This window comes from Oncorhynchus gorbuscha, linkage group LG16 (assembly GCF_021184085.1).
Source record: "Oncorhynchus gorbuscha isolate QuinsamMale2020 ecotype Even-year linkage group LG16, OgorEven_v1.0, whole genome shotgun sequence".
NCBI classification, from domain to species: domain Eukaryota; kingdom Metazoa; phylum Chordata; class Actinopteri; order Salmoniformes; family Salmonidae; genus Oncorhynchus; species Oncorhynchus gorbuscha.
The window spans coordinates 95,618,438-95,633,437 of NC_060188.1; the positions used below are offsets into that span (position 1 = coordinate 95,618,438).

The 15,000-nt window shown below is 42.0% G+C and overlaps 2 protein-coding genes across 7 annotated transcripts in view; one reads left to right on the forward strand and one right to left on the reverse strand.

Annotated features, from left to right (window-relative positions):
* Window positions 1-902, forward strand: part of LOC123999464 (MOB kinase activator 3B-like) — a 58,937-nt gene extending 58,035 nt beyond the window's left edge. For 2 of the 3 annotated variants that reach the window (XM_046305290.1, XM_046305288.1), the window contains exon 4: window positions 441-902. In XM_046305290.1, the coding sequence (XP_046161246.1) occupies window positions 441-470 (30 nt within the window). In that variant the 3' untranslated portion in view covers window positions 471-902. The remainder of the gene's footprint in view (window positions 1-440) is intronic. The other variant, XM_046305289.1, reaches the window with a different exon arrangement.
* Window positions 903-6,786: 5,884 nt separating this feature from the next.
* The window catches only part of tek (TEK tyrosine kinase, endothelial), a 78,378-nt gene continuing 70,164 nt past the window's right edge, over window positions 6,787-15,000 (reverse strand). For all 4 annotated transcript variants that reach the window (XM_046305294.1, XM_046305295.1, XM_046305296.1 and 1 more), the window contains exons 20-26: window positions 14,361-14,551; window positions 13,624-13,737; window positions 11,297-11,367; window positions 10,785-10,825; window positions 9,741-9,837; window positions 8,298-8,397; window positions 6,787-7,626 (exon numbers count right to left, since the gene is read on the reverse strand). In XM_046305294.1, coding sequence (XP_046161250.1) covers window positions 7,552-7,626; window positions 8,298-8,397; window positions 9,741-9,837; window positions 10,785-10,825; window positions 11,297-11,367; window positions 13,624-13,737; window positions 14,361-14,551 — 689 coding nt within the window. In that variant the 3' untranslated portion in view covers window positions 6,787-7,551. The remainder of the gene's footprint in view (window positions 7,627-8,297; window positions 8,398-9,740; window positions 9,838-10,784; window positions 10,826-11,296; window positions 11,368-13,623; window positions 13,738-14,360; window positions 14,552-15,000) is intronic.

Genomic DNA, 15,000 nt, shown 5'->3' on the forward strand with positions numbered 1-15,000 from the left:
TAAACAAATACAGCTGCACACATGAGGCAGAAATAAGGACCAGGACGACTGTAGGTCTTGGTGCTACCCTTCTACTGGCCCCTGGAAGGAAGGCTGTTGCCTAGCAACATGGCTGTGAGTTCTCTGGGTGTGCTATCGGGTGGACCTTGTGCCTAATAGGCTGACAGCCAGTGTGTATTAGCAGGCCATCAGGCTAGGTGTGTTAGTACGTTGACCTTGAGCGTAGTGATTGGCCCTCTCACCAACCAAGGTGGAGCTCAGCTCAGTTTGCCAGCCTGTCACTGTTGCCAAACTCATTCTCCGCTGATACAGGGATTTACACCTGTCTTGACCGAACAGTTGTCATGACAATACCATCGAATGGAACGCAGTCACAGGTGTTGTTGTAAACAAATCAGTTTCATACTCTCACTCTCTAGTAACTTATTTATCTCTTCCAGAAAGATATGACGTCTGGGATGTGTCACTGAGGTGTTGTAGCAGAACCACTGGAACTGCCGATGGCCTGGCAGGAGGTTGCCGTGGATATGCTGTGGGAGGGGTCCAGTGAGCAGCAGAGATGCCTCTGAAGCTTGATGACTTCATCACCGTGCGTCTGGTAGCCGTAGAAGAACCTGTTACCTGCAGATACGTCTGCCTGGCTGGATCCACACTGTAGCGAGGACAGACTCTACTATTTGTACGATCAACACTGTAGCAGAGACTACTAGACTCTGCTGTAGTTTGTCATGTTAAATCATTCTCTAACACCAGATCACAGAGGAGGAGCTGATTAACTAATGTTTGCATGACTTGATTATGTTCAACATGAGAGTATGACTACTAGGACCACTTACTTACTGGCTGACTTACTGGCAGGCTGGCTGACTGATTCACTGGCCAGCTGGCTGGCTGACTGATTCACTGGCCAGCTGGCTGGCTGACTGATTCACTGGCCAGCTGGCTGGCTGACTGATTCACTGGCCAGCTGGCTGGCTGACTGATTCACTGGCAAGCTGGCTGGCTGACTGTCAAATCAAAACGTAGAAATGGAATCCTATTCCTTATATAGTGCACTACTGTTGACCAGGGCTCTATGGGACCCTACGGGGCCCTATGGTCAAAGGCAGTGCACTACTGTTGACCAGGGCTCTATGGGACCCTACGGGGCCCTATGGGCAAAGGCAGTGCACTCCGGTTGACCAGGACCCTATGGGACCCTTTGGCCTATGGACAAAGGCAGTGCACTACGGTTGACCAGGACCCTATGGGACCCTATGGGCAAAGGCAGTGCACTCCGGTTGACCAGGACCCTATGGGACCCTTTGGCCTATGGACAAAGGCAATGCACTCCGGTTGACCAGGACCCTATGGGACCCTACGGGGCCCTATGGTCAAAGGCAGTGCACTCCGGTTGACCAGGACCCTATGGGACCCTTTGGCCTATGGACAAAGGCAGTGCACTCCGGTTGACCAGGACCCTATTGGACCCTACGGGGCCCTATGGTCAAAGGCAGTGCACTATATAGTTCATTCAGAAAGTATTCAGACCCCTTGACTTTTTCTACATGTTGTTACGTTACAGCCTTATTCTAAAACGGATTACATACATCTTTTCCTAATCAATCTACATCACAATACCCCATAATGACATCACAATACCCCAGAATGACATCACAATACCCCAGAATGACATCACAATACCCCAGAATGACATCACAATACCCCAGAATGACATCACAATACCCCAGAATGACATCACAATACCCCATTAATGACATCACAATACCCCATAATGACATCACAATAACCCAGAATGACATCACAATACCCCAGAATGACAAATTAAAAACAGAAATACCTTAGTTACATAAGTATTCAGACTCTTTGCTATGACACTCCAAATTGAGCTCAGCTGCATCCTGTTTCCATTAATCATCCTTTAGATGTTTCTACAACTTGATTGGAGTCCACCTGTGGTAAAATAAATTGATTGGACATGATTTAAAAATGCACACACCTGTCTATATAAGATCCCACAGTTGTCAGAGCAAAACCAAACCATGAGGTCGAAGGCGTTGTCTGTAGAGCTCCGGTACCGGATTGTGTCCAGGCACAGATCTGGGGAAGGGTACCAAATATGTTCTGTAGCTTTGAAGATCCCTAAGAAAACAGTGGCCTCCATCATTCTAATATGGAAAAAGTTTAGAGCTGGCCTCCCAGCCAAATTGAGCAATCAGGGATGAAGGGCCTTGGTCAGGGAGGTGACCAAGAACACAATGGTCACTCTGACAGAGCTCCAGAGTTCCTCTGTGGAGATGGGAGAACCTTCCAGGAGGACAACCATCTCTGCAGCATTCCACCAATCAGGCCTTTATAGTAGAGTTGCCAGACGGAAGCCAATCCTCAGTAAAAGGCACATGACAGCACAGTTGGAGTTTGCCAAAAGGCACCTAAACACTCTCAGACCATGAGAAACAAGATTCTCTGGAGGAAACCTGGTACCCTCCCTACGGTGAATCATGGTGGTGGCAGCATCATGCTGTGGGGATGTTTTTCAGTGGCAGAGACAGGGAGACTAGTCCGGATCGAGTGAAAGATGAACAGAACAAAGTACAGAGAGATCCTTGATGAAAACCTGCTCCAGAGCACTCAGGACCTCAGACTGGGGTGAAGGTTCACCTTCCAACAGGACAACAACCCTAAGCACACAGCCAAGACAACACAAGAGTGGCTTCGGGACAAGTCTCTGAATGTCCTTTAGTGGCCCAGCCAGAGCCCGGACTTGACCCCGATCGAACATCTCTGGAGAGACCTGAAAATAGCTCCCATTACAACCTGACAGATCTTGAGAGGATCTGCAGAGAAGAATGGGAGAAACTTCCCAAATACAGGTGTGCCAAGCTTATAGTGTCATACCCAAGAAGACTAGAGACTGTAAGGTGCTTCAACAAAGTACTGAGTAAAGGGTCTGAATACTTCTGTAAATGTGATTTGCCGGGTTTTTTTTTTGTTTGTAGTTTCATTGGTCCTTTCAGGTGTTCATCCATCACGATCCTGTTTTTCATTACTTCACCATGAGGACTTCTTTCTATTGTAAATGAACTTGTTGTGCTGGCATCCTTAGCCTAGTGAATATGTATTTATGATACTTTAGCAACACTAAAATCAAGTTTGTTATCCAATCATCAGTCTGTAACTTGACAGTTCAGTTTACAATAACCAACACAAAGTGTCTGACCTTCAAAGCGATGATAATATTGTCAACTAGACACTGACACTTATTTACAATTATTTTTAACATTTAGTTTGACTGTTCATGATTCCATGTAAACATTACTACACCAGAAACAATAAAGTTTTGAGTATTTTGATTCCTCTTTTCACAAGGAGATTTTATACAGCACATGCCTACTGGTGTTGTTTGCGATACAGAATGGGCTCATCTGTTGTTGAGAGAAACACAGTGGTTCAATCTCTTATTCTGAGCTCATTAGTTTAGCTTAGCCTACTTATACACTATCTGTGATTAGATGGATTATTGATAGCACAGAGGCTAACATGCTAACCCTCACTGTGATTAGACAGGTGATAGATAGCACAGAGGCTAACATGCTAACACCTCACCGTGATTAGATGGGTGATAGATAGCATATTAGCCTCTGTGCTAACCCACACTGTGATTAGACAGGTGATAAATAGCACAGAGGTTAACATGCTAACCCTCAACGTGATTAGATGGATAATAAATAGCATGTTAGCCTCTGTGCTAACCCACAATGTGAATAGACAGGTGATAAATAGCACAGAGGTTAACATGCTTACACCCTCACTGTGATTAGATGGGTGATAAATAGCACAGAGGCTAACATGCTCACACCCTCACTGTGATTAGACAGGTGATAAATAGCACAGAGGCTAACATGCTAACACCTCACTGTGATTAGACAGGTGATAAATAGCACAGAGGCTAACATGCTTACACCCTCACTGTGATTAGATGGGTGATAAATAGCACAGAGGCTAACATGCTTACACCCTCACTGTGATTAGATGGGTGATAAATAGCACAGAGGCTAACATGCTAACAACCTCACTGATTAGACGGGTGATAAATACCACAGAGGTTAACATGCTAACCCTCACCGTGATTAGACAGGTGATAAATAGCACAGAGGCTAACATGCTAACCCTCAATGTGATTAGACGGGTGATAAATAGCACAGAGGCTAACATGCTTACACCCTCACTGTGATTAGATGGGTGATAAATAGCACAGAGGCTAACATGCTAACAACCTCACTGATTAGACGGGTGATAAATACCACAGAGGTTAACATGCTAACCCTCACCGTGATTAGACAGGTGATAAATAGCACAGAGGCTAACATGCTAACCCTCACTGTGATTAGACGGGTGATAAATAGCACAGAGGCTAACATGCTTACCCTCACTGTGATTAGATGGGTGATAAATAGACAGAGGCTAACATGATCACTGATTAGACGGGTGATAAATACCACAGAGGTTAACATGCAGATTAGACAGGTGATAAATAGCACAGAGGCTAACATGCTAACCCTCACTGTGATTAGACGGGTGATAAATAGCACAGAGGCTAACATGCTAACCCTCATTGTGATTAGACAGGTGATAAATGGCACAGAGGCTAACATGCTAACCCTCACAGTGATTAGACCGGTGATAAATAGCACAGAGGCTAACATGCTAACCCTCACTGTGATTAGACGGGTGATAAATAGCACAGAGGCTAACATGCTAACCCTCACTGTGATTAGACGGGTGTAAGTCGCTCTGGATAAGAGCGTCTGCTAAATGACTTAAATGTAAATGTAAATGATACATAGCACAGAGGCTAACATGCTAACCCTCACTGTGATTAGACAGGTGATAAATAGCAGAGGCTAACATGCTAACCCTCACTGTGATTAGACAGGTGATAAATAGCAGAGGCTAACATGCTAACCCTCACTGTGATTAGACAGGTGATAAATAGCAGAGGCTAACATGCTAACCCTCACTGTGATTAGACAGGTGATAAATAGCAGAGGCTAACATGCTAACCCTCACTGTGATTAGACAGGTGATAAATAGCAGAGGCTAACATGCTAACCCTCACTGTGATTAGACAGGTGATAAATAGCAGAGGCTAACATGCTAACCCTCACTGTGATTAGACAGGTGATAAATAGCAGAGGCTAACATGCTAACCCTCACTGTGATTAGACAGGTGATAAATAGCAGAGGCTAACATGCTAACCCTCACTGTGATTAGACAGGTGATAAATAGCAGAGGCTAACATGCTAACACCCTCACTGTGATTAGACAGGTGATAAATAGCACAGAGGCTAACACCTCACTGTGATTAGACAGGTGATAAATAGCACAGAGGCTAACATGCTAACCCTCACTGTGATTAGACAGGTGATAAATAGCACAGAGGCTAACATGCTAACACCTCACTGTAGGAAGAGTTCTCTCCATGGACAGCCACTCAGTGTTTTAATCCACCAGTGTGTTTTTTTTTTTACTTCACCTCAGAGGTTCTCAACGTGGATTAAAGTCAAGGTTGATCCTCACCACAGCTAATTAAAAAGAGAGTTGCTTCGTCTAATCAGTCAGATCCATGTACAACAGTAGGCTAATATATAAAGCTGACCAGGCACTCACAGCCCACCGCTACAGTACCTCTCACCTCAGTGACTGTGTGCCTCTGTCTGAGTCTGTCTAACCGAAGAGGAGGTTTAATGCTGACATGTCGGTCGGTACATAATTGACTTATTCTTCGTAGCTAACGGTGCGTCAATCGTCTTCCAACGAGAGTCTTGTCTTTGGGCCAAAACTTGCGCCCCTTTTAGTCCCATGAGAGACACCATCTCTTGCAGCTCAGACCTACCAGTCGGTGGTACCGCCTAGACTTTTCCTCCATGGGTGAGGAGGCCAGCAGCCCTCCGGTGTGTGTTCAGATAGTGTCGATGATCTTCCTGGTGTGTTTCGGCCTGTACTGCATCGTGAAGGGCGTGTCCTTCGGCCTCTTCAGCTGGTGGTATATCCTGGGAGGATCGTGTATCGTGGCGGCAGCTTTCGCATCGTTCAGGGTATATGAGGTGTGTATTATCTCTGCCCAGAGGGAGATCTGTGAGGGACAGCCCTGTGGACCAGAGACAGCCCTGTGGAACAGAGACAGCCCTGTGGACCAGAGACAGCCCTGTGGAGCCAGACCATAGAGTGGTCCAGAGACTAGTGACAGCCTTGTGGACCAGAGACTAGGGACAGCCTTGTGGACCAGAGACTAGGGACAGCCCTGTGGACCAGAGACTAGGGACAGCCCTGTGGACCAGAGACAGCCCTGTGGACCAGAGACTAGGGACAGCCCTGTGGACCAAAGACTAGGGACAGCCCTGTGGACCAGAGACAGCCCTGTGGACCAGAGACAGCCATGTGGACTCAGACCACAGAGTGACCCAGAGACTAGGGACAGTCCTGTGACCCAGAGACTAGGAACAGACCTGTAGCAGACAGAAGACCCTGCGAGGAGACCATGGCGGTAACAGCCAGATATAGACTGGATTTCTACTGGACACTCAACCCAGGACCACTGACCTATCCTGAATTATCTGGATATAAAATGGATAGGAATAAGGACAGAATAACTCCAGTATGTGACTGGTGTCATGAAATCATAGTGTACTGCTTGATTATTAGGTGGTATGCTTTGTTGCACTCAACTCTTTGTACATTTTGTTTTTAAAGTATCACACAAGTCATACATCACAGATAAGAATTTAATCACAAAACGTTTTATTAATTTTAAGGATACCACCCCCCCCCCCCCCCCTAAGTAATGGTTTCTTAAAGACATTTACATCTGATATTACAGAAGGCTGCCATGTATGTTACACTATACAGATGTAGGTTCTTCATTTGATCACTTTTTTTTGTTGTTGGGAATTTTCCTACACAGCTGAAAATGCAAACTTGTAGTGTATTATTCAAGGTTTAAAAAGGCTTCTACATTTTGTAATTTCCACTTTAAAATGTCAGACTTGATTTGCACCTAATGAAAAATGTATTATAACCCACGTAATAATTCACATTTCCTGTTGCTGCAGGATTATTTTCCAGCTGTAGAAAACTGGCTCAAATTAAGATCCTCCATCTGTAAGATCAACCGTTACACTGTTGTTATCGGTCAGCCAGCGACTAGCATAGCCTGTGTCCCAAATGGCACTATTCCCTTTTCAGTGCACTACTTTTGACCAGGGCCCCTAGGTAGTGCACTATACCGTATGGGGGAATAGGGTGGACTGTTCATCAAAACAGAAGAATCATCAACAACAACAACGATTTAACATCAAGGATTACCGTTTTGAAAGTCAGTTTATGATTGGACAAAAGTTAGCACATAACTTGGAATACACAATATGTGCAAAATACTAGTCTGTGAATCCCTTGTAAGAGGATTTCTTAAACCATGTAACTTTATAATTCTCCGTACAACGCAGTGGTAGTGGAATACTTGCACTGTAGTTTTTATGTTTAGCACAAGGTCATCCAGCTTCTTCTGCGGAGCAGTCGATACCGGCATAGGTGAACTTCTCATACAGGGTGGTGTTGACATATGTCTAGAAACAACAGGAAGAGAAATAGGGTTCTGTACTTAATTAACTGATAGAGAAAGCTTTGCGATGGGCTACTGTCATACCCTGTACCTACGTTGTGGATACTACTTCCTACTGGAACTTCCTACTTCCTACTGGAACTTCCTACTGTAACTTCCTACCTCCTACTGGAACTTCCTTCTTCCTACTGTAACCTCCTACTTCCTACTGGAACTTCCTACTGTAACTTCCTACTTCCTACTGTAACTTCCTACTTCCTACTGTAACCTCCTACTTCCTACTGGAACTTCCTACTTCCTACTGTAACCTACTTCCTACTGGAACTTCCTACTGTAACTTCTGACTTCCTACTGTAACTTCCTACTGGAACTTCCTACGTCCTAATGGAACTTCCTACTTCAACTTCCTACCTCCTACTGTAACTTCCTACTGTAACTTCCTACCTCCTACTGTAACTTCCTACTGGAACTTCCTACTTCCTACTGGAACTTCCTACTGTAACGTCCTACCTCCTACTGTAACTTCCTACTTCCTACTGTAATTTCCTACTTCAACTTCCTACTGTAACTTCCTACTTCCTACTGGAACGTCCTACTGCTGAATGTCCTATGTGGGGTTTTTTTAATTACCAATGACGGAGTAGATGAATGAGTAAAAAATAAAGTGTGTTTTACCTTCCTCTCCTCCAGCATCCTGTTGAGGGAGACCAGTATCTGTTGAAACGAGGGTCTCTCGTAGGGCTTTTCTCTCCAGCACTGACCCATCAGGTCATACCTGGACAACAACACAGGAGACGGGTGGAAAATGGATTTAATACATACCGCAAATAACCTTGAATCTGATTTGAACTTATTTTTTATGTTTTTAAAACTGTACCCTCATTTCCTTCATGCGTGTCTCTATATTCTGTATGTCTCTATATTCTGTGTGTCTCTATATTCTGTGTGTCTCTTTATTCTATATGTCTCTATATTCTATATGTCTATATTCTATATGTCTATATTCTATATGTCTCTATATTCTATATGTCTATATTCTGTATGTCTCTATATTCTGTGTGTCTCTATATTCTGTGTGTTTCTATATTCTGCGTGTCTCTACATTCTGCGCGTCTCTACATTCTATGTCTCTATATTCTGTGTGTCTCTATATTCTCTGATCTCTATATTCTCTGATGTCTCTATATTCTCTGATCTCTATATTCTCTGATCTCTATTTTCTCTGATGTCTCTATATTCTCTGATGTCTCTATATTCTCTGATGTCTATATATGTCTCTATATTCTCTGATCTCTATATTCTCTGATGTCTCTATATTCTCTGATGTCTATATATGTCTCTATATTCTCTGATGTCTATATGTCTCTATATTCTATGTCTCTATATTCTGTGTGTCTCTATATTATGTGTGTCTCTATATTCTCTGATCTCTATTTTCTCTGATGTCTCTATATTCTCTGATGTCTCTATATTCTCTGATGTCTCTATATTCTCTGATGTCTCTATATTCTCTGATCTCTATTTTCTCTGATGTCTATATATGTCTCTATATTCTCTGATGTCTATATGTCTCTATATTCTCTGATCTCTATTTTCTCTGATCTCTATATTCTCTGATGTCTCTGATGTCTCTATATTCTCTGATGTCTCTATATTCTCTGATCTCTATTTTCTCTGATCTCTATATTCTCTGATGTCTCTATATGTCTCTATATTCTCTGATCTCTATTTTCTCTGATATCTATATTCTCTGATGTCTCTATATGTCTCTATATTCTCTGATCTCTATTTTCTCTGATATCTATATTCTCTGATGTCTCTATATGTCTCTATATTCTCTGATCTCTATTTTCTCTGATCTCTATATTCTCTGATGTCTCTATATGTCTCTATTTTCTCTGATCTCTATTTTCTCTGATCTCTATATTCTCTGATCTCTATTTTCTCTGATCTCTATATTCTCTGATGTCTCTATATGTCTCTATATTCTCTGATCTCTATATTCTCTGATCTCTATATTCTCTGATCTCTATATTCTCTGATCTCTATATTCTCGGATGTCTACCGTCAGAGTCTTCAGCAGAGCCCTGGTTAGACTACCATCTCCAGACTACTTACACCTCATCGTCACAGTTGAGGGGTTTCTCCAGCCGGTAGCTCTGAGGCAGTTTCTCATACAGCTCTGCACACGTCATCCCACAGTACGGAGTACCTCCTGATACACCAGGTCAAAACAAAATACACATGATAAGACGCACACACAGTAATGTACACACACTGGACGTGTCAGGCTGCATTTCAAATCCATTGTCAATATTGTAGATTATTATCCTGGATACAAACCTAGTTACCCTGGATGCAAACCTAGTTACCCTGGATACAAACCTAGTTACCCTGGATGCAAACCTAGTTATCCTGGATGCAAACCTAGTTACCCTGGATGCAAACCTAGTTACCCTGGATGCAAACCTAGTTATCCTGGATGCAAACCTAGTTACCCTGGATACAAACCTAGTTACCCTGGATACAAACCTAGTTACCCTGGATACAAACCTAGTTACCCTGGATACAAACCTAGTTATCCTGGATACAAACCTAATTACCCTGGATACAAACCTAGTTACCCTGGATACAAACCTAGTTACCCTGGATACAAACCTAGTTACCCTGGATACAAACCTAGTTACCCTGGATACAAACCTAATTACCCTGGATACAAACCTAGTTACCCTGGATACAAACCTAGTTACCCTGGATACAAACCTAATTATCCTGGATACAAACCTAATTACCCTGGATACAAACCTAATTACCCTGGATACAAACCTAATTATCCTGGATACAAACCTAATTACCCTGGATACAAACCTAGTTAACCTGGATACAAACCTAATTACCCTGGATACAAACCTAGTTAACCTGGATACAAACCTAATTACCCTGGATACAAACCTAGGTATCCTGGATACAAACCTAATTACCCTGGATACAAACCTAATTATCCTGGATGTAAACCTAGTTACCTTGGATACAAACCTAATTACCCTGGATACAAACCTAATTATCCTGGATACAAACCTAATTACCCTGGATACAAACCTAATTACCCTGGATACAAACCTAATTATCCTGGATACAAACCTAATTATCCTGAATACAAACCTAAACTGACGATCTCCCAGAGAAGTACACCGTAAGACCATCTGAAGAGAGAGAGAGAAAAGAGAGAGCGAAGAGACAAGAAAGAGAGAGAGAGGGAGGAGAGAGAGAAGAGAAAGAGAGAGAAGTAATAGAGATTAAATGTACACAGTCAGACCATATAGAGTTAATGTATTTTAAAGTTCTTTCTGCAGCTGTCACTACCCGTGTTTAGATAGTTTCAGTATTTTAGAACTGTAATATACAGTGGGGCAAAAAAGTATTTAGCCAGCCACCAATTGTGCAAGTTCTCCCACTTAAAAAGATGAGAGAGGCCTGTAATTTTCATCATAGGTTACACTTCAACTATGACAGACAAAATAAGAAAAAAAAATCCAGAAAATCACATTGTAGGATTTTTAATGAATTTATTTGCTAATTAAAAAACTAGTGAAATCACAAAAAAAAGTTGTCTGGACACTTCTAGAACATTCCATTCCCATTTTTTTTAAATAGATGAAAGATGCAGTACTCACACGTCACTGTTGGTGGTGTAGACACTGTAGTTCAGTGATTCTATGGCCATCCACCTGACAGGTAACCGTCCCTGTGAGTCACACACAGTAAACATGTCTTTGTCAACAAAGTTTTAGCACCAATAAAGTAATAATAATATAATAATTAATAATAATAATCATTTTAATAAAGTAAAAATATGTTTTGATGTCCTCTGTGCCCATATGAATAACCCCTATGATGTAGCTGGAATGATGAGATAGATGTTCTTCTTCTCTGTTTTTGATGAGATAGATGTTCTTCTTCTTCTGTTTTTGATGAGATAGATGTTCTTCTTCTTCTGTTTTTGATGAGATAGATGTTCTTCTTCTTCTCTGTTTTGATGAGATAGATGTTCTTCTTCTTCTGTTTTTGATGAGATAGATGTTCTTCTTCTTCTGTTTTTGATGAGATAGATGTTCTTCTTCTTCTCTTTTTGATGAGATAGATGTTCTTCTTCTTCTCTGTTTTTGATGAGATAGATGTTCTTCTTCTTCTCTGTTTTTGATGAGATAGATGTTCTTCTTCTTCTCTGTTTTTGATGAGATAGATGTTCTTCTTCTTCTCTGTTTTTGATGAGATAGATGTTCTTCTTCTTCTCTGTTTTTGATGAGATAGATGTTCTTCTTCTTCTCTGTTTTTGATGAGATAGATGTTCTTCTTCTTCTCTGTTTTTGATGAGATAGATGTTCTTCTTCTTCTCTGTTTTTGATGAGATAGATGTTCTTCTTCTCTGTTTTTGATGAGATAGATGTTCTTCTTCTCTGTTTTTGATGAGATAGATGTTCTTCTCTGTTTTTGATGAGATAGATGTTCTTCTCTGTTTTTGATGAGATAGATGTTCTTCTTCTTCTCTGTTTTTGATGAGATAGATGTTCTTCTTCTTCTCTGTTTTTGATGAGATAGATGTTCTTCTTCTTCTGTTTTTGATGAGATAGATGTTCTTCTTCTTCTGTTTTTGATGAGATAGATGTTCTTCTTCTCTTGTGTTTTTGATGAGATAGATGTTCTTCTTATCCTCTGTTTTTGATGAGATAGATGTTCTTCTTCTTCTCTGTTTTTAATGAGATAGATGTTCTTCTTTTCTCCATGTTTTTGATGAGATAGATGTTCTTCTTTTCTCTGTTTTTGATGAGATAGATGTTCTTCTTCTTCTCTGTTTTTGATGAGATAGATGTTCTTCTTATCCTCTGTTTTTGATGAGATAGATGTTCTTCTGTTTTTGATCTTCTCTTCTCTGATTTTGATTAGATAGATGTTCTTCTTCTTCTCCATGTTTTTGATTAGATAGATGTTCTTCTTCTTCTCTGTTTTTGATGAGATAGATGTTCTTCTTCTCTGTTTTGTGTTATTATTTTACAATGCCATACTGTGTTTAACTGTGTTCCATCTTGTCCAGCCATCTTGTCTCAAGAGGACCAAAATGGAAATAATTCCCAGACTGTATTGTGTGTTATCCTCCATGATTTAACAGTGGAAATAAGTCCCAGACTGTATTGTGTGTTATCCTCCATGATTTAACAGTGGAAATAAGTCCCAGACTGTATTGTGTGTTATCCTCCATGATTTAACAGTGGAAATAAGTCCCAGACTGTATTGTGTGTTATCCTCCATGATTTAACAATGGAAATAAGTCCCAGACTGTATTGTGTGTTATCCTCCATGATTTAACAATGGAAATAAGTCCCAGACTGTATTGTGTGTTATCCTCCATGATTTAACAATGGAAATAAGTCCCAGACTGTATTGTGTGTTATCCTCTATGATTTAACAATGGAAATAAGTCCCAGACTGTATTGTGTGTTAACCTCCATGAATTAACAATGGAAATAAGTCCCAGAATGTATTGTGTGTTATCCTCCATGATTTAACAATGGAAATAAGTCCCAGACTGTATTGTGTGTTATCCTCCATGATTTAACAATGGAAATAAGTCCCAGACTGTATTGTGTGTTATCCTCCATGATTTAACAATGGAAATAAGTCCCAGACTGTATTGTGTGTTATCCTCCATGATTTAACAATGGAAATAAGTCCCAGACTGTATTGTGTGTTATCCTCCATGATTTAACAATGGAAATAAGTCCCAGACTTTATTGTGTGTTATCCTCCATGATTTTATTCATTTGCATGTATAGATTTGAAGTTTTATGTGTGTTTGTTTTGTTTTTTTAATGGTGGAATTAATAAACTAAACCAACTGAAAGGTCAGCTTCTGTTTGTGACCACAGAGGATCATATGATCTCATAGTACACAAACCTTGTGATTTACGTTGACATTAAATTTGTCAGCTTCAGAGACTCTTACCATCGTCTTCTTCACATAGACCTCCTGACCTCTGGACAGACCAAAGTCGGCTATCTTGGCCACAAAGTTGTCTCCCACCAGGATGTTCCTGGCTGCCAGGTCTCTGTGGATGAACTAGAAATCACAAGAGATCTGATCAGAATATACAACTCACAAGAATAAATCCTACAGTGTGTGTGCAACGTTTATGGGATTTTATGACTAAAAGCACACTCTCTTGTCTCTGGGATCTGAAACCCAGATCAGTTTGGGCAGTACCTAGCCTGGTCCCAGATCAGTTTGGGCTGTACAGAGCCTGGTCGCAGATTGGTTTGGAATGTACCTAACCTGGTCCCAGATCAGTTTGGGCTGGACCGAGCCTAGTCCCAGGTCAGTTTGGGCTGTACCTAGCCGGGTCCCAGATCAGTTTGGGCTGTACCTAGCCTGGTCCCAGATCAGTTTGGGCTGTACCGAGCCTGGTCGCAGATTGGTTTGGAATGTACCTAACCTGGTCCCAGATCAGTTTGGGCTGGACCGAGCCTGGTCCCAGATCAGTTTGGGCTGTACCTAGCCTGGTCCCAGATTAGTTTGGGCTGTACCTAACCTGGTCCCAGATCAGTTTGGTCTATACCTCGGGCCATATCTCCAGTACTGACCTGTTTCTGAGCCAGGTAGTCCATGCCTCGGGCCACATCTCCAGTACTGACCTGTTTCTGAGCCAGGTAGTCCATGCCTCGGGCCACATCTCCAGTACTGACCTGTTTCTGAGCCAGGTAGTCCATGCCTCGGGCCACATCGGCAGCAAAGTGCAGCAGCTGTTGTGAGGTGAGGGTGGAGGCGGTGCTGTTGGCGATAGCGAAGGCCGGGTCAGTCTCCAACACTCTGCTCTTCCTCAGGAAGTCCAACAGGTTACCGTGAGGGGCGAACTCTATGGCCAGGTACAGGTAACCTGGAGACATGGTAGAAAAACCTGGTTAATAATATCATATATCACTTTACTCTATGGCTAGTTAGAGATACCCTGTCCAAGAGATAGGTTATATCAGCTTGTTGTGAGGGGGGGGGGGGCTCTATGGTCAGGCACAGATACCCTGATGAGAGGTAACATTAGGTACAGATACCCTGATGAGAGGTGGGTAACATTAGGTACAGATACCCTGATGAGAGGTAACAGAGAGAGGCGGGTATTTCTGTCATCTGTTTGACCGTCACTTTGTCTTTTAAATGGAATGATCTTCATTATTCTGCTTTTAATATTATTACCATGGAACATGCAACAGCCCAGCAAAACCCATCTGATCAACAGTAAAACCCATCTGATCAACAGTAAAACCCATCTGATCAACAGTAAAACCCATCTGATCAACAGCCCAGTAAAACCCATCTGATCAACAGCCC